Source organism: Gambusia affinis, linkage group LG21 (genome assembly GCF_019740435.1).
Source record: "Gambusia affinis linkage group LG21, SWU_Gaff_1.0, whole genome shotgun sequence".
Taxonomy (NCBI): Eukaryota; Metazoa; Chordata; class Actinopteri; order Cyprinodontiformes; family Poeciliidae; genus Gambusia; species Gambusia affinis.
This window is the reverse complement of record NC_057888.1, coordinates 100779-126117: the sequence shown is the minus strand read 5'-3', so window position 1 is coordinate 126117 and position 25339 is coordinate 100779. Positions and strand designations below refer to the sequence as shown.

The window sequence follows — 25339 nt, the reverse complement described above, 5'->3', positions numbered from 1 at the left end:
CCGATCTGCCGACGTTTCGCAGCCTGCCACAAATTCTCTGATCAGGACTTTGACTAGGCCGACTCAGAGAAACCAAGCAGCAGCTGATGGAACATTTTTTATTAAACATCAAAGCTTCATGCATCAGAAACGCAGCAGCAGCTCCCTGCCGTCCAAACGTCGAACTCCCCTTAAACGCAGCATCAGCTTCATCGGAGTTTGTCCCTCTGCTTGCTCCGTACTTCATCTCCTCGTCTGTCCAGCAGGGGCGCCAGAGATTCTCGCAACAAAACAAGTTACAACAGACAAGCTCCACCCACTCACTGTGACATCACTCTTACTCCGCCCCTTCTTTAACTCAGGCTGAGAGGGCGGAGTCACAGGAGGAGCCAAACAGGAAATTGTTTTAGCTAAAGTAATGAACTAAAAGTCTCTGACATCACGGATCTGCTGCTGATGTCATAGTGATGTCACAGTTCCATGCTGTCGGGTTTGGGCGTTGTGGCGATCCAGAGGTTTGATTGGTCAGCGGGAGTCTTGGTCCGAGTACGACTGGAGAAACACAAGATGACATCATCAGTGACCAATTGAGGTTACAGCAAGATTTTCAAAATAAAACAGGAAGGTGGCAGAAACCAGCGGCAAATTTATTTTTATTGATTTGATCACTGATCAGAGATTGATAAATGTTCCTCTCAGATCCATGATGCTAACTACAGCGTCCCCCACGGCTCTGTTTTAGAACCTCTACTGCTTAATTTACATATTGCAGCTTGGTGGAGTCATCAGGATCAGCTGTATATCGTCATGGCGACCCTCGGCCAATCGCTGCTGTCTCCAGCTCATTCAGGACAAAATTAGTTTTAATCATAGAAATCATTCAAAAATTATTATTATTAATAACTGTGTCTTCAAAACCTTCTAAACCAGTCAGAAGCCCTTTGACTCTGACACCCTTTAATAAAGACCCTTTAATTTACAGTCTAACCAGTTTGGCCAGACTTTGCCATTTTCTGTCGCCAACTGTGTGATGTTGATGCTTTTGTTTCCAGACGGTCAGACTATTGATAGACTCTGCTAACACTGACCAAGCTAACCCAGACCAGGCTACCACTGAGGAGGCTAACACTGACGAGGCTAACCTGGACCAAGCTAACACTGACCAAGCTAACCCGGACCAGGCTAACACTGACGAGGCTAACCCGGACCAGGCTAACACTGACGAGGCTAACCCGGACCAGGCTAACACTGACCAAGCTAACCCAGACTAGGCTAACCCGGACCAAGCTAACCTGGACCAGGCTAACCCGGACCAGGCTAACCCGGACCAGGCTAACCCTGACCAGGCTAACCCGGACCAAGCTAACCTGGACCAGGCTAACACTGACTAAGCTAACCCGGACCAGGCTAACACTGACGAGGCTAACCCGGACCAGGCTAACACTGACCAAGCTAACCCGGACCAGGCTAACACTGACCAAGCTAACCCAGACCAGGCTAACCCGGACCAAGCTAACCTGGACCAGGCTAACACTGACTAAGCTAACCCGGACCAGGCTAACACTGACGAAGCTAACCTGGACCAGGCTAACACTGACCAAGCTAACCTGGACCAGGCTAACACTGACGAGGCTAACCCGGACCAGGCTAACACTGACGAGGCTAACCCGGACCAGGCTAACACTGACGAGGCTAACCCGGACCAGGCTAACACTGACCAAGCTAACCCGGACCAGGCTAACACTGACCAAGCTAACCCGGACCAGGCTAACCCGGACCAAGCTAACCTGGACCAGGCTAACACTGACTAAGCTAACCCAGACCAGGCTAACACTGACCAGGCTAACCCGGACCAGGCTAACACTGACCAAGCTAACCCAGACCAGGCTAACCCAGACCAGGCTAACCTGGACCAAGCTAACCTGGACCAAGCTAACCTGGACCAAGCTAACACTGACCAGGCTAACACTGACCAAGCTAACCCAGACCAGGCTAACCTGGACCAAGCTAACACTGACGAGGCTAACACTGACAAGGGTAACCCGGACCAGGCTAACACTGACCAAGCTAACCCAGACCAGGCTAACACTGACTAGGCTAACACTGACTAGGCTAGCCTGTTTGGCTCCCAGCACATTTTAAGTTTGATGTTAAGATTCTGTTACTGGTTTTTAAACATCTCAGTGGTCTGGTGCCATCTTATCTTGCAGAACTGCTAATAGCTGATGAACCCCTGAGGTCCTCTGGCAGCAGATTGTTCCCAGAGTCAAGCTGATTGATGAGAATGATCACATTGGTCGGATCTAAGCTCCAGTTGCCCTCCCTCTCCAGCAGCAACTTGCCCTGCAGAGACATTCAGTGACCCAGGAGTGTTGGAGCAGGAATGCATCTAAATGTGGCTCCCTTAAAGGGACAGGCCACTGCAGGTTGACCGTTTGGACTTGAGTGGTTCTGGAGGAAGTCTGTCTAACAGCCAGAGGCATGCTGGGAGATACAGTCCTACCTCCTGCTGAGCGTCTGGAAGCAGCAGGTCCCTGAAGCCACCAGGATGAGCAGCAGCAGCGGGATGGTGGGGATCACCACGTACAGCAGCAGCATTCCTGAAACACACCGTGATGTCACAGTGATATCACTGTGACATCACGACAGGGCAGAGTCCAAAAGTGATCGTACCAGAAGATCCTGCCACAGCCACCTGAGGGGGGAAGCTGCCACTGCCGTCCGCCTGGGTCACCACGCCTCCGCCTGCAGTCACAGCTGAGGGCAAAGAGAAGTCCAGGTTAGACAGGTGCAGGTAGCCCCGCCCCCTCACCTGGCCCGTCTCACCTGGCTGATACTTGCAGATGAAGTTGTGCTTCATGTTGCAGCGGTCGTCGTTCCATTGGTGGAGATAAGCCCCGCCCAGACCAGCGGCCGCGCTGGGCTGGTGGTACATGACAACGCAGGCCTCGCTGCCGCACGACGGCTCGTCCAGGTACCAGTTCCTGGAACGTGGTCGCCATGGTTACCGCCCAGCACGGTTACGGGTTAGCATTGTGGAAACCACCCTGGTAGGAATCAAACGTCTAACCTGAAGGTGGCCACGCTGCCGTCGGTCCACTGGTACAGGTCAGGGCACGGGGTCAGGGTGTGGTTGGCTCCGCCCCCCCGAGTCAGGCCGATCCAGAAATCCCCGTCAGAAATCCCGCCCCCACCTTTGGCTCCGCCCACTGCTCCTGAACGCAGCGCCTGGAGGAGGAACGGATCAATCCATTTTCTTTACAAAGCTTCGTTCTGAAAGCAGCGTCTCACCTGCAGCAGGTTCTCCACATCGCTCTGCTCTGATTGGCTCTCCACGCTCAGCAGCGACCCCCCGTCCATGAGGCAGGCCTGCTTCGCCTCGCTGAATGCCACGCGGCTCGACACGTCGTGGAAATACGCCATCTTGTAGCAGGGACGCTCGGCTCCGCCCACACACACCGTCTGACCTGCAGGTACAAGCCCCGCCCACAAAGCTGCCAGTCAGAGCCACAGGCTGTGTCTGTAACCCGAACCGATGGGCCTCATGGGGCCCAAAGCTCGTCCTAATATGGCAGATGCCCGTGATTAGGGTCAGGGGTCAGACTCTGTTTCTCAGTTCTGACCCTACAGTAAACTCTGAGGACCCGAGCTGAGAAACAGAGAGTCGAAAAGTCAGAGTTTAGAGAGAAACTCAGCGTTTAGGTTGAGAACAGAATAGTGATGGAGAGTCCTCATAAGGACAGAAAAACAAGCTGTGTATCAGTGTGTATTGGTGTGTGTATCAGTGTGTGTGTCCTCTTCCTCTCTCGCTGATTAGCTCCAGCTGCCTCATCATCACTTTCTCTTCAGCAGCTCTGGGTTTCAGAACCGGGCCTCCCTCTGACGGAGCTGGAACCAGTACCGTGCTAGGACCTGCTGAGTCTGCAGATCGTCCTGCGGCTTCGATTCTTGTCCAGAACTGGTTCTGATTGGACGGAACCAGCTGGTTGCTGAGATTCTGTCAGAACCGGCAGAGCAGCTCGGTTCTGGAGGATCTGGACCGGCTGGACTGATCCATGATCCCTGCTGATGAACCAGAACCTGGAGGGATCACCTCCACTGAGCGGTTCTGGCCCGGTTCTGGCCTGCAGGGGGCAGCAGCAGCCAGGTGTTTGATGAAGATGATGGAGGGGATGAAGGTCTGTAAGTAACTCACCGCTCACCACTCGCGCCGCGCTGACCCCTGACCCTGCCGTTGCCATAACGACGCCCAGCAGCAGCAGCATGTTCTCCTCAGCTGCTCGGGCGAGTTTTTCAAAATAAAAGCCCGCGGCTCGGCGTCCTGCTCCGCGCGGCTCCTCTCCTCTCTGAGGCGAGCTGAGGAAGAGGAGCAAGAGGAGCTGAGGCTCTGCGGTGTCTCCTCCTCCCGCATCGATCTGAGCCTCAGCTGGCCGTCCCGCACTGCGCCCCCTCCTCCCCCTGCTGTTTGCTGATTGGCTGCTGCAGCTGATCGATGGCAGAGCGGCTCCTCTGATGTCTGCAGCAACACTTCCTGAGCAGCGATCGATCGACCGCGCACGCGCACGCTTAAAGTAATTAAAAGAAACCTGAGAGGAAGAGGAGGAGGATGAAGCTCCAGGCTGCAGAACCACAAACCCATCCAGAACCACCAGGTCCAGTCAGGTGAGGGTAACTCTGAAACTTCTCTGTTCAGATGACCCGGTCCAGTCTACTTCCAGACCGGCTCCCAACTCTAATTGGTCCAGGGGCGGAGGGGAAAGGAGGGTCAGTATTGGGGGCGGGGCCTGGTGAACACAGGAAGCCATTGCTTCCATCACTTTGTCAGTTGAGACAAAAATAAATGATTAAAAAACTTTAATAATTTGCACAAAACTGAAAAGAGAAATTTATGAGAGAAGCTGAAAGGTGAATAACCCCGGGTGTTCAGCTGCAGGTGACGACATGTCAGATATTTTGATACTTTCTGAACTGTAATTTATTGACCATCCAGCTGCTCATAGAAGAGTCTTGTTATCAATTAGAGGTTATGTTATTCCTCTTATGTTGGACAGTTTATTGTGGCCAGTACACCAGAAGACCTTTGCTTTGTTGTTCTTTGTAAGATATACTGCCACCTGCAGGTGGGAGTTAAACCAAATAAGTCTCACCATTTCTGTAGAAAATAACCTGCTAGCATCTGTTCCCATCCGATCAGCTGCTGGTTGGAGTGAAGCACCAAGCAGCAGACATGTTAAGTAGCATGGCGTCCATGCTAACTAGCATGTCTTCCATGTTAATTAGCATGTCGTCCATGTTAAGTAACATGTCGTCCCTCCTAACTAGCATGTCGTTCATCTTTACTAGTATGTCGTCCATGTTAAGTAAAATGTCTTCCATGTTAATTAGCATGTCGTCCATGTTAAGTAGCATGTAGTCCATGTTAATTAGCATGTCGTCCATGTTAAGTAGCATGTCGTCCATGCTAACTAGCATGTCTTCCATGTTAATTAGCATGTCGTCCATGTTAAGTAGCATGTCGTCCATGCTAACTAGCATGTCTTCCATGTTAATTAGCATGTCGTCCATGTTAAGTAGCATGTCATCCATGCTAACTAGCATGTTGTCCATGTTAAGTAACATGTCGTCCATCTTTACTAGCATGTCGTCCATCTTTACTAGCATGTCGTCCATGTTAAGTAGCATGTCGTCCATCTTTACTAGTATGTCGTCCATGTTAAGTAGCATATCGTCCATGTTAACTAGCATGTTGTCCATGCTAGTTAACATGGACAAAAAATCTCAGACTAAGAGAGTTTTGTTTTGTGCCTCTGGTAAGGCCCAGTGGATTGGAGCGTTAGCTGCGTGAACCAGCTAAATGTTTAGTGAATAAACTAGTTTGTCTGCCAGTTTCCAGAGGTGGATTACCAAAATAAAAAATAACTTCTTTATAAGCTCTGGCTAATGTCACCTCTTTTTTGAGTTAGCTAAATGTTTAGCTTGCATATAACTCATTAAGTGACATTTATTATGCAGTTAAATTAGCTGCAAACTAAATATTTTGTTTGAAACAATGACATTTATAAATTAATGTATCATCTGGTGAAAATGAAAAATTAATACCAAAATATTGCTGTTAATTTTTGACAGTGTATCTTTAGAAACGGTTTATCAGAACTGCTTCATGCAGAGACCGACTGGACATAATCACACACACACACACACACACACACACTTTCTATTCATTTCTGCAGCTGATCCTCAATCCCCCCCTCTCATCTGAACCCAAAACAGTTTTCCCTCATGGGACCAAGGAAATGTCCCCACAACGTATCAGAAAAATGGTTCCCACAATGCATCAGACTCATGCCCCCCCTCCTGCCTTCGGGTCGGACTGATAATGGGAATCGATCGAGTCTCGCCGTCCAATCAGACGGCGGCTGCTCTGACTGCCTGATGGTTCATTAACCTGCTGACTGAGGGGGCGGGGCCAGAGCAGTTCTGAAGGAGTGCAGTTCCACTGGACAGCACCATCAGAACCTCAGCTGGAACCAGGTTCTGCTGTAGGAACCGGGTCTCAGGAGCAGAACCAGAACCAGGCTTAAAGGGAGAACGGAGACTGACTCAGAGTGTGCTGCCCTCTGCTGGTCCATGAGAGGAACAGCAGGCTTCTGAGACCCAATGAGTCTGACCAGATACACGGTCAGAACCAGCAGGTTCTAGTAGATCCGACAGCTCGATCAGAACCTGGAGCGGTTCTGAAGGACAGAGACGGCGAGACATTCTGAACATTTTATTAGAGATTAAAAGCAGCAAAAATCAGAACGTTCCTTCAGTAAAAACTACAGATAAAATCCAGAACTGGAACCAGAACCCGGTCCCACCGGAACCACCGGTCCGTCAGCCCTCCAGCTGCCACTGCTGCATCTCGGCACCGTCGCAGATCGCCATGGCAACATAGCCCTTTGGTCCAGCTGGATGGGAAACAGCGAGACACTGACCCACAGAGACCTGGTAGAGCCGGTTGGCCTTCTGGAGAGAGAGAGCTGGGTCAGAGCCGGGTCAGAACCGGGTCAGAGCTGCTGCCATCATCAGAACCTCACCCCCAGGCTCCACTGCTGCGACCCGCCCGAGCCGTGGCATTTCATGAGCCGCGGGGGGTCAGAGGTCCTGACCTCCGACACGTCCAGGCACAGCAGGCCGGCCAGAACCAGCTGCCCGTCCTCGTCGTACGACCAGTCCTGCAGAGGTCACAGGGTCAAGGAGCGCACTCAGAGAGGTCATGGGGTCGGATCGCGCCGAGATGCTGCCCTCACCTGCTCCGGGTCTCCGTGGTTACACGGCCTCAGGACGACGGCGCCGCCCTTCTGGCTGACCCGCCCCTGCGCCACCAGGCAGCGTCCGGTTGCTAGGTTACGCAGCTGAAAGACAGAGAGGGTGAGAGCCTGCAGCGGGGTCAGAGGTCGCGGCGAATGCTGCGTTCAGGTACCCGACCACGCTGCAGGACCTTGGGCCGCCTCAGGCCTTTGTTGGCGAACGGAGGCGGCTGCTTGTTGCCGTTGGCAACGGCCTGCATCTCGGGGTAGACGGTGTCCAGGTACCAGCGAAACGAGCGGCACTGCAGCCGCTTCCTCAATGCCACGCGCTCGCTGATGTCACCGTAACCACGGTTACGCAGCTCGGGACGCAGCGCCAGGTACCGCTCCTGAAGGTAACATAAGAAGTGAGGTCAGAGACAGGAAGTGAGGACAGACAGGAAGCACGGACAGGAACCTTGAAGTCGTCCATCCAGACGTGCGCCAGCCGCAAGGAATTGTGGGCCATGGTGTCCTGTCCTCCAGGTGATCCGTACGGCCGCCTCTTCCTGAAGATGTGTCCCACCCTGGAGCACGGGACGATCAGCAGCTGGCCGCCGCACATCCAGATCTGAAAGCACAGCGCCGTCAGCGCCGCCTTCAATGACACTCTGTGAAACTCGGCGCTCACCCTGAAGGAGATCTCCAGGTTCTCTCCTCCCCAGATGTCCATGCCGCCGTCGTACTGGCCCAGCTCAAAGAAGTACTTCCTGTCCATGGCGAACAATCCCCCCGCCATGGTGGGAGACCTGGGGGCACAGGGAGAGGTCAGGGGTCACGGACACCTGAAGGTCACCTGGCGCCCCGTGTTCCGGGTTACCTGAAGGGTCCGGCGGCGCCGTCTGGCCCGCTGAGCTCGGCCGGTGGCACCGGGTCCCACTTGAAGTGCAGCCCCCAGTTGAAGCCGCCGCGGACGATGGGGGAGGCGAAGTACGCCAGCGTGTCGGCGGAGATGATGTCGATGACGGGGCAGACCACGGTGCGGCGGTCTGCCTGCACCGGCGCCAGCAGCGGCTGCAGCCACGCCTCGTTCACCTCGCAGTGGCTGTCCAGGAACACCAGAACCTCACCTGGAGCGCAGAGGGGCGGGGCTTAGCGCAACTACAACCCGTCCATACCTAAAGGGGGCGGGGCTCGGCTTACCTGTGGCATGGGCGGCTCCGATCATGCGTCCTCGGATCAGCCCCTCCCTCTGCCGGTTCCGGACCAATCGGACCTTGTCCTGCAGCTCCGTCCTCAGGTAGCGGTCCAGCTCGTCCTTCAGCTCCTCTGCAGCAGAACACAGGCAGCCTTAGCGGGAGGAAACCGGGCCGTGGCCGGGCCGTAGCCGGGCGGCGAGTACCCAGCTCGCTGTGGTCATCCACCAGGATGACTTCGTGCAGCAGGTGGGCGGGGCTTCGGTCCAGAACGCTGTGGACGGTTCTGAGCAGGGCGGACGGCGCCTCATTGAAGAAGCAGATCACTACGCTGGCGGCCGGCAGCGCCGCTGGGTACGCCTTCTGACGGCACCTGGGAACGGGTTGAAACCGGGTCAGCACCGGGACCGGTCAGAAACGGGTCAGAGCAGAACCAGAACCTACCGCGGGTCGCGGGTGTCTGGCAGCGGGCGGTGGAAGCCCAGCCGGTTGGAGATCAGGACGTTGAAGGCGTGGCGCTGGTAGCCGGCGTCTCGGACCTCCTGGTCCGCCTCGTTAAAGATCATCCCTGCAGAACCAGAACCAGAACCTCTCAGAACCCGGCTGTACCCCACGTTCCCCTGGCGCCTGAACGTATCACTGACACCCACCCATCTCTGGAGACAGCTCCGCCCTCTTGTGGTCAGACCCAACCGGCTGACCGCGGTGCGGTGCGGGGTTCCTGCTAGGCTCCGCCCCCAGGAAGAAGTAGAGGTAGAGGAGGACGGACCAGGTTGCCGAGGTAACGAGGCAACCATAGCAGAAGTACCGCAGCGTGACACTGGGCATGGTGGGCGAGCGAGCATCGCCTCACATCACCTGCTGGGGGAGAGAGAGAGCTGACCAGGCTAAAGTTAGCACACCCCGACCTCTGGGTTAAAGTTAGCGCACCCAGACCTCTGGGTTAAAGTTAGCGCACCCAGACCTCTGGGTTAAAGTTAGCGCACCCTGGTTCACTCAAGCTGAAGGCAGCGGGACCTCATGTGAAAAAGTTAATGTTTATCGCAGAACCCTGAACGCATCACGCGCTCAGATCGTTAAATAGTTAATGATCTGAGATCACATGACGTCAATGTCAGTTTGTTTTATAATATATATTCATTTAAAAATAGTTGAGAAGGGATTTGCTGTATTGTTAATCTGAACTGAGTGAGAAATAAAAGAACAGTTCAGTTTCACTGAATCAGATGGTTACAAATGAACTGTTAGCATGAGTGAATCAGTCTGAGGTCATAAAGGAACTGTTCATTACTTTAACTGAATCAGTCCTAGGTTAAATGAACTGTTCATTTAAATGAACTGTTCATAACCTAGTTCAGGTGTGAATCTAATCAAGCTGCAGCCCATTAGTTTAGGTCAGTCAGCTCACCTGGATCTCACCTGTAGGTAACAGTGACGTCACCTGGCTTCAGTGGAGCTGCTGTAAATCAACAGTCTGAAAGCCGAACCAAACAGAACCTGCCGGTTCTGACCCGGCTCCAGGTGTTGAACGAAGTTCTACTGGAGGGTTCCGTAGTTGTTGGGTTTAAACCGGGATGTTCTGGTTCGGTTCGTTCAACACAAACAGCAGAAAACAACACAGCCAGCTAACGGAACCGAACCTCGTGTTAAACCCAGATTAAACCCTTTTCAGTTCCGATTATTAAAAGTTCTGATCCGGCCGGGAAAGAACTGTTCTGGGTTCGGTTCTGACCCCGAGTCCGATAATGGAACTCAGTGGGTTAGCGGTTGTTAGCTGCTCTCAGATAAAACAGCCAAACACATCGGTCCAGTTCAGTCATCGGACGGTACCTGCTCAGGGTCCGCGGACCGTCTGCTGCTCACTCGGCGGCACTCCGGCAGAAACCCCGGCCTGCAGCACCGACAACCCGAACCCCGCTGCAGCTCCTGACGCCGCTGCAGAACCAGCGGGACCACGTGACCCAACAGACGCCCCTTCAAAATAAAACGGAAAACACGACAGTAGACCTTCACAATAAAAGCCCCGAATGACCCAAGGAAAATAACGACGTCTAATAGGGAGGAAGGGCTGCACAGTTGGTAGCACTGTAACAAGAGGGTCCTGGGTTCGATTCCCGGCCCGGGGTCTTTCTGCATGGAGTTTGCATGTTCTCCCTGTGCATGGTGGGTTCTCTCCGGGTTCTCCGGCTTCCTCCCACAGTCCAAAAACATGACTGTCAGGTTAATTGGTCTCTAAATTCTCCCTAGGTGTGAGTGTGTGTGTGAATGGTTGTGTGTCCTGTGTGTCTCTGTTTCCCTGCGACAGACTGACCTGTCCAGGGTGACCCCATGACCCCACCTCTTGTCCAGAACGTTAGCTGGAGAGGCAGCAGCTCCTCCTGACCCCTATGAGGGACAAGGTGTTAGAAAATGGATGGATGATAATAGGGAGGAATAATAATAAGAAATGTGAAGGATATTGATGAATTGTAACACATGAACCTGAAAGGGAGAAATTGAGAAGAATGGGACAAAATCAGAGCCTTAAAGGAATATTGGGAAATGAAGGAAACATAGTGGATATTTACATTATTATGGAAAGCACTATTTATTTTTTTATTTACTTGCAGAATACAAAATAAAAATAATAGAATTTAATAGATGTAATGTTGCTACACACTCCTGTACAGTAGGTGGCGGTATGCACCTTAAAGTCTAAAAAGATTTTTATTTCCAACCGACAGGTAAGAAAACCAAACCAACAGAAGGCAACACAGAGACGCAAGCAGGGCCGGCCCCAGCCTCCATGGGGCCCTGAGCCAAAGGAGGTTTTGGGGCCCTCTAGTCTGCAAACAATCAGCAGCCCATCATTAGTTCATTCACACACCTGCTATAAACTTATTGCATCTCTGGCTGTTTACATTATATACATGTTTAATACAAGATACATTTATTGACCAGTTGGTTTCTGGGAGCCGATTGCCTTCATTTTGGGGCGTCGTGATCAGCTGATACTTCCATGTGAAGCTGATCTGATCTTCATCAGTAAAGGTTTATAAATCATCTCTGTCCTCTTCTGCTCAGAGGTTTGACTGACAGACCAGGTCTGAATGTTTACAGTTAACAATATTAACCTCATTGTTACCAACTCACTGACTTTATTTCTACATTTAGCAACATTTAAAAATTCATTTCAGCCTAAATCCAAACCAGCAGGTCAGGCTGTTTAAAGATGGTAACCAGACAGAAACCTGCAATCGGTGCAGCTCTACACATATTCATCACATTCTTTGGTTAAATTTATTTCTCTTAAGCTAAAACAGCTAAAAATGTAATTTATACCAGGTGAGTCTTTCTCCCCTGAGAATGTGGACCGGTACCGGTACTGGACTGATTCTGAGCCTTCAAATGATTTTAACAGAAGTTTCTCATAACTTTTGCACAATTCATGAATAAACCTGATTGAGTGATTTTACCTGAACAGTGCTTGGGAATAGTGGGGGGGGGGGGGGGGGTTTAACAACAAATATCCAGAAACATCCAGAAAATCAACTCATTTAAAGTTTAAACTCAGTTTCACACAAACACAAAGACCCTAGCATAAATGTTTGTCTGTTGAACTGGACCGGTCCAGGTCGCTATCAAGCTAATGTTCTGTTAGCAGCTTTACTAATCTTTGACATTACATTACCAAGGCTCATTAAAACAAACATTTATTTTGGCTTTTTTCTGTTCTCCCTCCCTGAAGGATCAGTCCTTTTTAGAGATGTAGTTTTGCTAACTTAACTTCTAACCGGCGCTTTGGACCTTTGGATGTTCTGCACAGCAGCTCATGATACCGGGGAACCGTGCGGTACCTACCGCGGCCACCAGGGGGCCCAGAGCAATTCGGTTTTTTTCTTTCTATCCATAAAATAATAATTTCCACATACATTATCAAATATATATTATTATAAAAACAAATCACTTCATATTGAAATTGTGTGTTTTTGATATTTTAATAACAGAAATTATTACTAAAAAAAAAATAAGCTCCTCTGAGGGGGCACCTTAGTGGCCCTGGGGCACTAAGTGGCTGCTTAGTTTGCTTATGCCTTGGGCCGGCCCTGGGTGCAAGTATCAGGCAACACTATTCTTGAGGAGATATTGAGTCTGCAGACAAAAGTAACAGGAATGGAGATGCAATTAGAAGATATCCAAGAGCAAAACCACAGGCTAGCACTATGATGGCTAACATAGCAAAGGTTGTGCAACTGAATCTGGAGGAGCTAAAGGACTGTTACTGAAATAAAATAATGAGATAAAGGAGAGATTAAGGGAACAAGAACGATACAAGATGCGATGGAGCCCGACTGAGAGGACCCAGAGAGGAAAGATGAAAATATGAGAGAGACGGTAATTAAAACTCTACTAAACACTGCCCCACATCTGGATGCGAACGTGGAGGATGCTGTGGATGTTGAGCACAGACTGGGAAGGAAAGAAAGAAAGAAGATAATGAAGCCAGACGGATCATCATGTTTGCACAAAGAAGAGTGAAGACGAAGAAAGAACCTGCAACGTGTAAAAGTTGAGGCAGCAGCTCTGAGATGATTCCAAAGGAAGATCTGGGAGACAGAAGACGTTATGGCCTCTTGTTGAGCAGCAAGAAGGGCTGGAAAACGGACCTTCTTCAGAACTCCTCATGGTTACATTGAAGGTCGGAGCAACAAGTGGTGTAGATTTAATAAGACTGAAGGTGGAAATGTAGAAATGATCTGGTAGCTGCATTGAAGGCTGCGCTTTGTTAGTCGGTAATTCACGCAGTTTTCAGCTTTTGTAGTTTGACTTTAATTGCAGTTCATGTTTAATGTTAAAGTTTCATCTGGTTCATTAAATGTTAGGGTTAGGGTTAGCTTAAAAGACTCTGCGAAAAGAAAAGCTTTATTTTTATTTTTAAAAATAGTTTATTTTGACTCATCGTCATGGTGAGGCCATCTACTGTACAACGTCCTGACACACCAGGTCAAAATTCAAGACGTTTGTGTTGTATTGATTAATGTATATGTTGGAAAAATTATTATTTAAGTTCATTTAAATTGTGAGTTTATCTGAAAGGATGTTTTCATATAATTATTCTTGTGTGTTTTTAACTTTGGCTCCTTTTCTTTCTATGGTACATTATTAACTGATCCTTGGACAGTAGAACCTCCACACTCTTCCTGTTTTATCAAACTGCCTGTTGAAACTGACTGAAACGGGTCAGGGGGTAATCAGAACGTCCCAGAACCGTCTGTGGCAGAAGACTGAAGAAACCCAACCTCCTGTTTCTGTCATCATAATAAAAGGCAGCTGAGGACCGGGAGCCGGTGCAGTCGGACCCAGACAGTGTTGGACGGCGGTTCTCCCTGCCATTAAACATTTCTCATGGTATAAATGGACCAAGTAAATACAGGTGAGACCAGTGGTTGGTCGTGTCTGAAGGCCGTTATCAGACCAGCTTCTAGAAGACAAAAAGGATCTTAGAAATTTAATGCAAAATTATTAGAAAATGAAGATTAATGCATCAGTGTAAAAGAACCGATAAATGAGACAAAAGAGGATGAGTCAGTCTCAGGTTACATTAATAAGTGGGAATTTATTCAGTTCAGAATCAGAGAAATTAGCATTAAATTTAGTAAAATACTGAATAAACAAAAAGAAGAATATGAAAGCAATTTAATTAAAGAATGACATGTTTGTTGTAGCACAAATGATTTAACACCTCAAGAAAATCTGAAACGTTCTGAGTTCCAGTCTGAATTGGACCTGCTGTACCTGGACGGAGCACAAACAGCCGACATTCGATCCCAGGAAAAGGAGTGGAAAAAATTCCTCTAATCTTTTTAATTTGGAAAAAAGTCATGAGCAGAAAAATCACATCGAGTCTCTAATAGATGGTCAGGAGTGTAAAGATCCACAAGCAACTAAGAATGAAGTTCATCTCTTAATGAGAAAGAGTTTGTAAATCCTTATTTAGTTCTATTGCAAATCACCAAAAGTTACAATAAACTTTGTGATGCTGAGATTAAAACTGATGGATTGAGGCAGCGGTTAAGAAAATGGATAAACAGTAAGGCTCAGATGGCCTTACTGTTAGTTTTTAGAAATACTGTTAGGAGGATGCAAGGTCAAACTGATGCAGTTCTTTTTGCACTGAGAGAAAAGAGCTGATGACGACAGGAAGTGATGACGACAGGAAGCGATGACGACAGGAAGCGATGACGACAGGAAGCGATGACGACAGGAAGTGATGACACTGATCCCAAAACCAGGCAAAGACAATTCAAGGCCGATTACTGAAGACGGACTTCAAGATATTTCAGCCTCTGTTGTTCTAACAGTCAGAAGTGGATTATCAGAGGTAATTATTGAGACACAATCTGTGGTCTCAGATGTTCAAAATGTTTAATAAAAAAATAATAATATAGAGGGACGGCCATCTTTACCAGGAGGGGCAGCTGAACTGAACTGAACTGAACTGAACTGAAGTTCTTTCATGGAGAACTGTTTGACTCAGACTCGGTTGCTGGTGCGACTGATTGTTGCCGTTGCCTCAGAACGCTGCAGGACAACAGGAAGTTGCCCTCAGTGGGACTTCCTGTTAAAGACAAGCTCTGAAGGCTCAGCAGGATTGGACCGATTCATCACGGTTTTGATGAGTTCTGATCGGATTAGAACCCTCTGGATCTACAGAACTCCAGGCCCAGTTGTGTTCTGCTCTGGGTTTCAGCCATTCACCAGTTGCTGTGTTTGGACCGGTTCTGGTTCTGATCCAGTTCTGGCTCCTGAGAACTGCTCCATGTCCCGGGCTGAACCTACAGGTTCCAGCGGACCTGCTGGTTCTGATGCTGATCCTGGTTCTAGAATGACACCACAACCTGCTTTCAACTGTGAAACTCTACGGATCAGAACCGGGTCACAACTGGTTTCTTCTACGACTGGACACACTGGCAGAACCGGGTCCAGTTCTCAGACAGGTTGCCATGGAAACACTGTTCCCAGGGAGGAGGTGGGCGGAGCCAGCAGCAGAACCTGGAGTCAGCAGGTTCTCAGGTGAGCATCAGGGTGGTGGGCAGAACCCGTCCAGAACCAGAACCGCTGCAGCTCGATTGGCTGACAGTTCCCATGTGAGGGGGCGGAGCTCCAGGTGAGGCAGAGGAACACACACCTGCTTCAGGCTCGGTTCTGATCCAGTTGGGTCTGAGACAAGCGATCTCTGAGACAGGACACACCTGCACCCAACCGGAACCAACTGGACCCACCAGAACCCAACTCAACCCAACCGGAACCAACTGGACTCACCAGAACCAATCGGTTCTAGCAGGTTAGTTTGAAGCCGGGAGCGTTCTGGATCAGAACAGGAACTGGTTTGGCCGGGTCCAGTAGAGGTGGTTCCAGAACTGGCAGGGGGAAACTGTGGTTCTGATCCGTAGGTCAGATGGGTCCGGTTCCAGTCAGCAGCAGAACCGTCCCCGATCAGAACCAGGCGGCTGAGCAGCTAGGTTGCCATGGCGACTAGAGGGCCAGCATGGCGGCGCTGCGGGCGGCCCTGAATCAGATTGCTGACCCGGTGGTTCTGATCCGTGAGAACCCGAGTCAGCAGATGTTAATCGGGACCTCCAGCAGAACCGCTGTTGGACCGTCAGAAAGTTGTCATGGTAACCGGCAGGTCATGTGACCGGTGTCCGTCTGTCTTTCCAGGACCTTCATCATGTCGTCCCTGGAACCAACTGGACCGGACCGGGACCGACGCAGGAAGGTAACCATGACAATGTTGCTTCACAGGAAGCCAAGAGGAGACCCAGACCAGAACCAGAATCATGTGACCTGGAGCGTAAACTTAGTTTAGCCGCAGGTTCCTCTGGGCCACCTGCTCAAGCTCGGTTCTACAGACCGGTTCGGACCGAATGGAGGACCTGATGCGTTCAGGATCCTGATACCGGTACGAACTGGTCTGTAGAACCGAACTTGAGCAGGTGGCCCAGAGGAACCTGCAGCTAAACCAGTGTTTCTCAATTCCGGTCCTCTTGACCCCCTGCCCTGCATGTTTTAGGTGTTTCCCTTCTGCCGCACACCTGGATTGAATCTGCAGGTGATTAACAGGCTCCTGCAGCTCTTGGTGGTGATGCAATCATTAGAATCAGCTGCTATGGAGAAGAGCTACATCTAAAACATGCAGAGCAGGTCTGAGGACTGGAATTGAAAAACACTGAGCTAAACTAAGTTTACGCTCCGAACGCATTTCTGAACGCATCCGAGGGACATGGTGCGTTCAGCTACGTGATGCGTTCAGGGACATGGTGCGTTCAGCTACGTGATGCGTTCAGGGACCATGATGCGCTCAGCTACGCGATGCGTTCAGGGACATGGTGCGTTCAGCTACGTGATGCGTTCAGGGACCATGATGCGCTCAGCTACACGATGCGTTCAGGGACCATGATGCGCTCAGCTACACGATGCGTTCAGGGACATGGTGCATTCAGCTACATGATGCGTTCAGGGACATGGTGCATTCAGTACGTGATGCGTTCAGGGACACGGTGCGTTCAGCTACGTGATGTGTTCAGCTACATGATGCGTTCAGGGACATGGTGCATTCAGTACGTGATGCGTTCAGGGACATGGTGCGTTCAGCTACGTGATGCGTTCAGGGACATGGTGCGTTCAGCTACGTGATGCGTTCAGGGACCATGATGCGCTCAGCTACGCGATGCGTTCAGGGACATGGTGCGTTCAGCTACGTGATGCGTTCAGGGACCATGATGCGCTCAGCTACACGATGCGTTCAGGGACCATGATGCGCTCAGCTACACGATGCGTTCAGGGACATGGTGCATTCAGCTACATGATGCGTTCAGGGACATGGTGCATTCAGTACGTGATGCGTTCAGGGACACGGTGCGTTCAGCTACGTGATGTGTTCAGGGACATGATGCGCTCAGCTACACGATGCGTTCAGGGACATGGTGCGTTCAGCTACATGATGCGTTCAGGGACATGGTGCGTTCAGCTACGTGATGCGTTCAGGGACATGGTGCGTTCAGCTACGTGATGCGTTCAGGGACCATGATGCGCTCAGCTACACGATGCGTTCAGGGACATGGTGCATTCAGCTACATGATGCGTTCAGGGACATGGTGCGTTCAGCTACGTGATGCGTTCAGGGACATGGTGCGTTCAGCTACGTGATGTGTTCAGGGACATGATGCGCTCAGCTACACGATGCGTTCAGGGACATGGTGCGTTCAGCTACATGATGCGTTCAGGGACATGGTGCGTTCAGCTACGTGATGCGTTCAGGGACATGGTGCGTTCAGCTACGTGATGCGTTCAGGGACCATGATGCGCTCAGCTACACGATGCGTTCAGGGACATGGTGCATTCAGCTACATGATGCGTTCAGGGACATGGTGCGTTCAGCTACGTGATGCGTTCAGGGACATGGTGCGTTCAGCTACGTGATGCGTTCAGGGACCATGATGCAGCTACAGCTACGATGCGTTCAGGGTACATGTTGCGCTCAGCTACTTGATGTGTTCAGGGAGATGGTGCGTTCAGCTACGTGATGCGTTCAGGGACATGGTGCGTTCAGCTACGTGATGCGTTCAGGGACATGGTGCGTTCAGCTACGTGATGCGTTCAGGGACATGGTGCGTTCAGCTACGTGATGCGTTCAGGGACATGGTGCGTTCAGCTACGTGATGCGTTCAGGGACCATGATGCGCTCAGCTACGCGATGCGTTCAGGGACCATGATGCGCTCAGCTACGCGATGCGTTCAGGGACATGGTGCGTTCAGCTACGTGATGCGTTCAGGGACATGGTGCGTTCAGCTACGTGATGCGTTCAGGGACCATGATGCGCTCAGCTACACGATGCGTTCAGGGACCATGATGCGCTCAGCTACGCGATGCGTTCAGGGACATGGTGTGTTCAGCTACGTGATGCGTTCAGGGACATGGTGCGTTCAGCTACGTGATGCGTTCAGGGACCATGATGCGCTCAGCTACACGATGCGTTCAGGGACATGGTGCATTCAGCTACATGATGCGTTCAGGGACATGGTGCGTTCAGCTACGTGATGCGTTCAGGGACATGGTGCGTTCAGCTACGTGATGCGTTCAGGGACCATGATGCGCTCAGCTACGCGATGCGTTCAGGGACCATGATGCGCTCAGCTACGTGATGTGTTCAGGGAGATGGTGCGTTCAGCTACGTGATGCGTTCAGGGACATGGTGCGTTCAGCTACGTGATGCGTTCAGGGACATGGTGCGTTCAGCTACGTGATGCGTTCAGGGACATGGTGCGTTCAGCTACGTGATGCGTTCAGGGACATGGTGCGTTCAGCTACGTGATGCGTTCAGGGACCATGATGCGCTCAGCTACGCGATGCGTTCAGGGACCATGATGCGCTCAGCTACGCGATGCGTTCAGGGACATGGTGCGTTCAGCTACGTGATGCGTTCAGGGACATGGTGCGTTCAGCTACGTGATGCGTTCAGGGACCATGATGCGCTCAGCTACACGATGCGTTCAGGGACCATGATGCGCTCAGCTACGCGATGCGTTCAGGGACCATGGTGCGTTCAGCTACGTGATGCGTTCAGGGACATGGTGCGTTCAGCTACGTGATGCGTTCAGGGACCATGATGCGCTCAGCTACACGATGCGTTCAGGGACATGGTGCATTCAGTACGTGATGCGTTCAGGGACACGGTGCGTTCAGCTACGTGATGTGTTCAGGGACATGATGCGCTCAGCTACACGATGCGTTCAGGGATACGGTGCGTTCAGCTACGGGATGCGTTCAGGCACATGGTGCGTTCAGCTACGTGATGCGTTCAGGGACCATGATACGCTCAGCTACACGATGCGTTCAGGGACATGGTGCATTCAGCTACATGATGCGTTCAGGGACATGGTGCATTCAGTACGTGATGCGTTCAGGGACATGGTGCGTTCAGCTACGTGATGCATTCAGGGACCATGATGCGCTCAGCTACACGATGCGTTCAGGGACCATGATGCGTTCAGCTACGTGATGCGTTCAGGGACATGGTGCATTCAGCTACATGATGCGTTCAGGGACATGGTGCGTTCAGCTACGTGATGCGTTCAGGGACATGGTGCGTTCACCTACGTGATGCGTTCAGGGACATGGTGCGTTCAGCTACGTGATGTGTTCAGGGACATGGTGCGTTCAGCTACGTGATGCGTTCAGGGACCATGATACGCTCAGCTACACGATGCGTTCAGGGACATGGTGCATTCAGCTACATGATGCGTTCAGGGACATGGTGCGTTCAGCTACGTGATGCGTTCAGGGACATGGTGCGTTCAGCTACGTGATGCGTTCAGGGACATGGTGCGTTCAGCTACGTGATGCGTTCAGGGACCATGATGCGCTCAGCTACACGATGCGTTCAGGGACCATGATGCGCTCAGCTACGCGATGCGTTCAGGGACATGGTGCGTTCAGTACGTGATGCGTTCAGGGACACGGTGCGTTCAGCTATGTGATGTGTTCAGGGACATGGTGCGTTCAGCTACGTGATGCGTTCAGGGACCATGATGCGCTCAGCTACACGATGCGTTCAGGGACATGGTGCATTCAGCTACACGATGCGTTCAGGGACATGGTGCATTCAGCTACGTGATGTGTTCAGGGACACGGTGCGTTCAGCTACGTGATGTGTTCAGGGACATGGTGCGTTCAGTTCGTTTTCCGCCTGCAGACTGTCGTTTCCTCCCGTCCAGCAGGGGGAGCCTCTGAGCCGCTCAGTCAGCCCCACCAGGAGGTTCTTCCAGCGGGTTCCCTTGAACCGGACCTCCGGTCCACGCTCCGGTCCGACCAGAACCCCCAGTTTCAAAATGAGTCCGACTCCTCTCAGAACCATCTTCCCCGACCCGACTGGACCACAGGACTCCCCAGCCAAGGCTTCGCGCAGGTAGCCCACTAGTACCAGAACCCTCAGGGTCCAGATAGTTGAGTCAGAACCAACCTGAGGATCTCAGGTGCTCCTGGTGTTCAGAATATTCAGTAGTTTCTGGTTCGGTTCTGGTCCAATCGGACCCCTTTGTGTTTCAGGCTGAGCTTCAGTGGGATCTTCAGGGCTTCCAGGGAGTGGAACCAGCAACCCGTGGCGACCCAGAAGCTGATTGGACGGAACCGCAGAGACAATGCCAGAGGTGAGACTGCTGCCCCCTGCTGGCTGGAGTTGAGGTGGTATCGCAGCCTGACCAGGACCAGAACCTGCTGGGTCCAGTTCCAGAACCAAAACCTCCTGGGTCCAGAACCAGTAGTATTTGTCCTGCTGATTCTGGTTCTGCTCAGATTGGTCCGGTAGCTAAGCGGCACCACCCCTCCCTCTGGCTTTTGTGTTAAATGGACCCAGTCTGGCCCAGCTGCTGGTTCTGATTCTTCTCAGGCAGGAAGTGGGTTCTTCTTCTTCGTCTTTTTATTTGATAGAGGATCTCCTCTTGCTGCAACAGCTGTTCTGGTTCTGGTCCAGCCTGTTTGTTTCCTCTCGAGACCCGTAGTACTGGGAGAACTGGGAGGAAGTTCTCAGCAAGGACAGCAACCAGTCTCTCTCCAGAGGGTCAGAACCGGGTCAGAACCAGCAGGAGTGGCGGTGGACCGATTCCTGCGTTCTGATTGGACGCCGCTGTCCTCCATGAAGCGTCTTGGCGGCCTGATGCTGAGGAGGCGGAGCCAGCAGGGGGACGGCAGGACAGGACGGCGCTGGACAGATGGACAGATGTGGACGCTCCGTGTCTCATGAGGGTGAAGGACCTGTGGACAGGAAGTCACCGAGTCCCGCGGCGTCCTCTGTGGTGGAGGGGATGGGGACGTCCAATGTGTTTGTTACCATAGCAACCACCTCATGACACCTGTCCACCAGGCCTCCAAACGGACAGAACCGGGTCGGGTTCTGATGGATTCAGATAGATTTAAAGGTCAGGGAGCTGACCTTTAAATCTATCTGAACCGGCTCCTGAACGCACAGGGGCAAACTGCTAGTTAGCTAATCCAGTTAGTTGAACCTCAGGGTCAAAGTGCATTAACAGATATTTGAAGTATTGGTAACCTGGTTCTGGTTCTGGTTCCGGTTCTGTTTCCAGATTATGACATGAGGAGAATAGAGCAGCTATTCATTGCCAAACCGGGCCAAACCGGGCCGCATGGCTTGTGGAAAGTGTTTCCAGTGCTCCCAATGCTCCCAGGATGAATGTCCAGTTAAACGCAGTCAGAACGTTCCTCTGTAACAGCAGCTAAGGATTATGGGTAATGAAGTTCTGGTGTGAGCAGCAGCAAGAAGCAGCTGAGTGTTTTCAGGTTTCTGTGTGTGTGTGTGTGTGTGTGTGTGTGTGTGTGTGTGTGTTGCTAAGCTTCAGCAGTGCTGATGGAGGCATTATGGGGCCTTCTGACCTTTGCTGCCTGTAACCATGGCAACAACTGTTTAAAGGGTCGTTAGAGAGGAGAGCATCACTGGCTAAAGATAGAGCAGCTGGCTGCACGACCCGGACTAGCTGGAACCGGACCGGAATGGGTTTGATAATGTTTGGTAGACTCAGCTGAATCAGCAGAGGTCCATTCCGCCCTGAGATCCAGGTTTGGTTCTGATTGTTCTGACGGCTCGGTACGTTTCCCAGAACCTCTAAGCGGACCTGGGGAAAGGATTTCATCCCAGAATGTTCTGTCTGGTTTTGGCGTTGACCACTAAGAACAAGAAAGGTTGGGTCCATATTAGTTGGAAGTTTAGTGGAAGGAAAAACTGGGCACATTTCTGTTAGAATCTGAAAGAATGTATGTTCAGTGAAATTCGTCAACGTTTTCTCGCTCCAGCAGCTCTTCAGAGGATCCTGCAGGGGGCGCCAGTTCCTCATGTTGGTTTGTTGTTGTCCCCCCTCCCCTTAAGCCCCCTCCCCCCACAGGCAGGTGGGCGGTTTCCACCTGGAGACGTACCTGTCAGAGCCACGGCGCCCAGAGGCCAGCAGGCGGCGCTCCTACTCCTCCCCTCCTGACTCCGCTCACCTGGCTACCTCCACCTGCAGCTGGCCGGCCCCTCAGGCCCCGCCCCCTCAGGCCCCGCCTCCACCTGCCTCTGCTCACACCTGGAGCCAGGTGAGTAGCTGAGGTGTTCGCTGTGATAGAACTGCTTCCTGTCTGGACAGGAAGTGGAGTGATAACCCATTTGACTCTAACGGTTCCTAGAAACGTTAAACTGTGTGGATTTTATTCAGCATGTCAGCCGGCCCGCTCACAACAGGGCTCACCCTTGACCTGGTCATGACCTTTGGTCTGTGACCTCTGGTGGTGACCTGGCCGTGCCTGACCTCTGAGGTGATTGATCATTTTATTGAGGGTATTACCCATAATCCTCCTGATATTTTAGCTGCTTCCTGTGACCCAATGGGCAGCCAATTTTTCAACAAACTGAAATCGAACCTGGACCATTTAGTTTCACAAAATGATTTTAATTAAAAAATGCAGATATAAAGAAAGTTAAAAGAAACTGATCCCAAACTTTGTGAGCAGCTCCACATGTACAGGTCTGCTGTCCCAAATTCAAGAAATTTATATTTCACAAAAATAATCCCAAAGTTTTGTTTTCCACCACTGATAATCTGATTAGCCAACTTTCCTGCTCATTCACAGACTGACTGTGAATCATTTCAGAGGGAGATCAAGTGAATTAGAGCTAAAAAATCCTGGTTTTAAACCTACTGAATGTTTTCACCTGTGGAAACTTTGGACCAACCAGCTGCCTCTTGGACCCAATGCCATCATCACTTTTTCATTCATTTTATGGAGATTTTAAATATTGTAAATCTATTGCTCTCTCCATTCCCTTTAAAATGGCCCTTCTGAGTAATCTGGATCCTGGTGTTTTTAATAATTACAGTCTCCAATTTACTATGTTTAAGCAAAATTTTGTTCAATTAAATACTTTTTGAAATGACACTGGTATTTAGAAAAGTATCCCTGTGATTTCAGGACGAACCACAGTTCAGAGACAGACCTTTTAAAACTTGTAAATGATGTAGGTATAATCTGGATTCACACAGAGCACTGTTGCCTTGCAGCAAGAAGGTCCTGGGTTTGATTCCCGGCCCGAGGTCTTTCTGCATGGAGTTTGCATGTTCTCCCTGTGCATGGTGGGTTCTCTCCGGGTTCTCCGGCTTCCTCCCACAGTCCAAAAACATGACTGTCGGGTTAATTGGTTTCTCTAAATTCTCCCTAGGTGTGAGTGTGTGTGTGTGAATGGTTGTGTGTCCTGTATGTCTTTGTGTTGCCCTGCGACAGACTGGTGACCTGTCCAGGGTGACCCCACCTCTTGCCCGGAACGTAGCTGGAGAGGAACCAGCAACCCTCCTGACCCCATTAGTGACAAGGGGGAACAGAAAATGGATGGATGGATTCACACAGACTCTCAGTCCTTATTGGATCTTTGATCCAGTGGATCACCAAGTTCTGTTAAATACATTACAGCATCTGGTTGAGCTTCCTGGTCCTGTTCTTCAGAGGTTGCCATATTGAAGAAGCGTGGCTTCTTGGGGATGTTAGTGGGGATGTTAGGAAAGATTTAATGTAATTTCACCTTACAGTAATGACGTTTGTAAATGATTTTAAATTGAATAAGACAGTGTCTAGAATTAGCAGAACATTTGTGTATTTTCTCTAAAGCCTTCCAGAGTTCATTACTTACCTCCAGTTCCTGCTGCCAGCCTGTCCAAAGACCCTGCATGGACCTCAAGAACAAACTGTAAATCTGGGAGATTAGCTGTCCTTCCCCACCACCTGGCTTAAAGACTTTGTCAGATTCATAAGATATTATATTCTCTAAACTGTACATGTTTGTTCACATAAGCCCTGACCTGTAGGTACCGAAAACGATTGTTTATGGAGACCAAATTTGGCCTGAAGTTGAGAGAGAGAAGCAAAATTACCATCTACCAACAGGTGACCAACAGGTCACCATTATGGCCCAGTTTGGGGAACGGTCTGCCAGTGAACCTGAGGGCTGCAGGAAACATTTCTGTCTTTAAGAGCCCATCCAGATCTGACTAACTGAATCATTTTGCTCAGTCTGCATTTTCCATGTGGGGTTGGGCGTAGTTGTTTGTTTCTATTGATCTGTTCAGCACTTTGAGCTGCTTTTAGTGTGAAAGGTGATTGATTGATCGATCAATCGATCTTTACCTGTTTTCTGTCTCTCCCAAATCACTCAAATCTGTTTGCTGAAAGCCAGAAAATTTGGTGAGGATATTTATTTTTTGCGTTCTTCGTCAGTATCAGGGAAAACCAGGACTGGACCAAGCCTCCACAGCGCCCTGAGCGGCCGCTTAGTTTGCATACGCTTTGGGCCGGCCCATTTCTAAAATGCGTTTTAAAAAGGAGGACGGTTCAAACCTTTTGGTTTCCTTCACAAACATTTGACAGGTTAACTGACTCGTCTGAGCCACACCTGGAACGCTTTCTGGTTTGTCTCGATGGGAGACGAACCAGAACCAGACCGGTCCACCCTGGGACTATTTATCGTTTGATAATCAGTAAACGATACTAAACAGTATCGTTTACTGTTTAGTAAAGGTTCTTCTTTAGTAAAGATGGACCAGTTCTGGTCTGGTTCTGGTCCAAATGTGCAGAGTGAGCCCAGAACGGGTTTTGTTCTGACCGGAGCAGCCGCTCAGCGAGGAAGAAGCCAGACCAATGGAGGGAAGAGGTCTAATGAGTGGAGCTGACCAGCCTGAGTGACCGTCGTTACAGTTGGAGGAAGAACGAGGAACCTTTCACCATCCTTACTGTGAATTTGGGAGTGGCAGCATCATGCTGTGGGGCAGTTGCTGCAGGAGGACCTGGTGTGCTTTATGTTTAAGTGTTTAAGTGTT

The 25339-nt window shown here is 50.7% G+C and overlaps 3 protein-coding genes across 6 annotated transcripts in view; 1 reads left to right on the top strand and 2 right to left on the bottom strand.

The window, feature by feature from the left end:
* Positions 1-84: 84 nt before the first annotated feature.
* On the bottom strand, positions 85-4397 carry chodl (chondrolectin). Of its 2 annotated transcripts, none has more exons than XM_044105244.1 (7): positions 4175-4397; positions 3271-3446; positions 3050-3207; positions 2806-2963; positions 2653-2736; positions 2483-2579; positions 85-531 (listed from the first exon to the last, which is right to left on the bottom strand). In XM_044105244.1, the coding sequence occupies exons 1-7, from the start codon at positions 4242-4244 to the stop codon at positions 450-452; spliced, it is 825 nt and encodes a 274-aa protein (XP_043961179.1). In that variant the 5' UTR covers positions 4245-4397; the 3' UTR covers positions 85-449. The 2 variants fall into 2 exon arrangements, with proteins under 2 accessions (XP_043961179.1, XP_043961180.1); XM_044105245.1 differs by having other exon boundaries at positions 2821-2963; positions 4175-4391.
* Positions 4398-6733: 2336 nt separating this feature from the next.
* galnt11 (UDP-N-acetyl-alpha-D-galactosamine:polypeptide N-acetylgalactosaminyltransferase 11 (GalNAc-T11)) lies at positions 6734-10431 on the bottom strand. 3 transcript variants are annotated; one of them, XM_044105240.1, is made up of 12 exons: positions 10277-10431; positions 9097-9307; positions 8891-9014; positions 8653-8819; positions 8454-8579; positions 8131-8380; positions 7942-8059; positions 7729-7881; positions 7445-7660; positions 7272-7376; positions 7059-7196; positions 6734-6987 (listed from the first exon to the last, which is right to left on the bottom strand). In XM_044105240.1, exons 2-12 carry the CDS (start codon positions 9272-9274, stop codon positions 6856-6858), a joined length of 1707 nt encoding a protein of 568 aa, XP_043961175.1. In that variant the 5' UTR covers positions 9275-9307; positions 10277-10431; the 3' UTR covers positions 6734-6855. The 3 variants fall into 3 exon arrangements, with proteins under 3 accessions (XP_043961175.1, XP_043961177.1, XP_043961176.1); XM_044105242.1 differs by having other exon boundaries at positions 6734-6984; positions 10277-10430; XM_044105241.1 differs by having other exon boundaries at positions 9097-9304; positions 10277-10429.
* Positions 10432-14864: 4433 nt separating this feature from the next.
* The window catches only part of LOC122824506 (5'-AMP-activated protein kinase subunit gamma-2-like), a 32082-nt gene continuing 21607 nt past the window's right edge, over positions 14865-25339 (top strand). The window contains exons 1-5 of the mRNA XM_044105238.1: positions 14865-15499; positions 16148-16205; positions 20204-20394; positions 20535-20635; positions 22366-22571. Of these exons, the coding sequence (XP_043961173.1) occupies positions 14943-15499; positions 16148-16205; positions 20204-20394; positions 20535-20635; positions 22366-22571 (1113 nt within the window). The 5' untranslated portion in view covers positions 14865-14942. The remainder of the gene's footprint in view (positions 15500-16147; positions 16206-20203; positions 20395-20534; positions 20636-22365; positions 22572-25339) is intronic.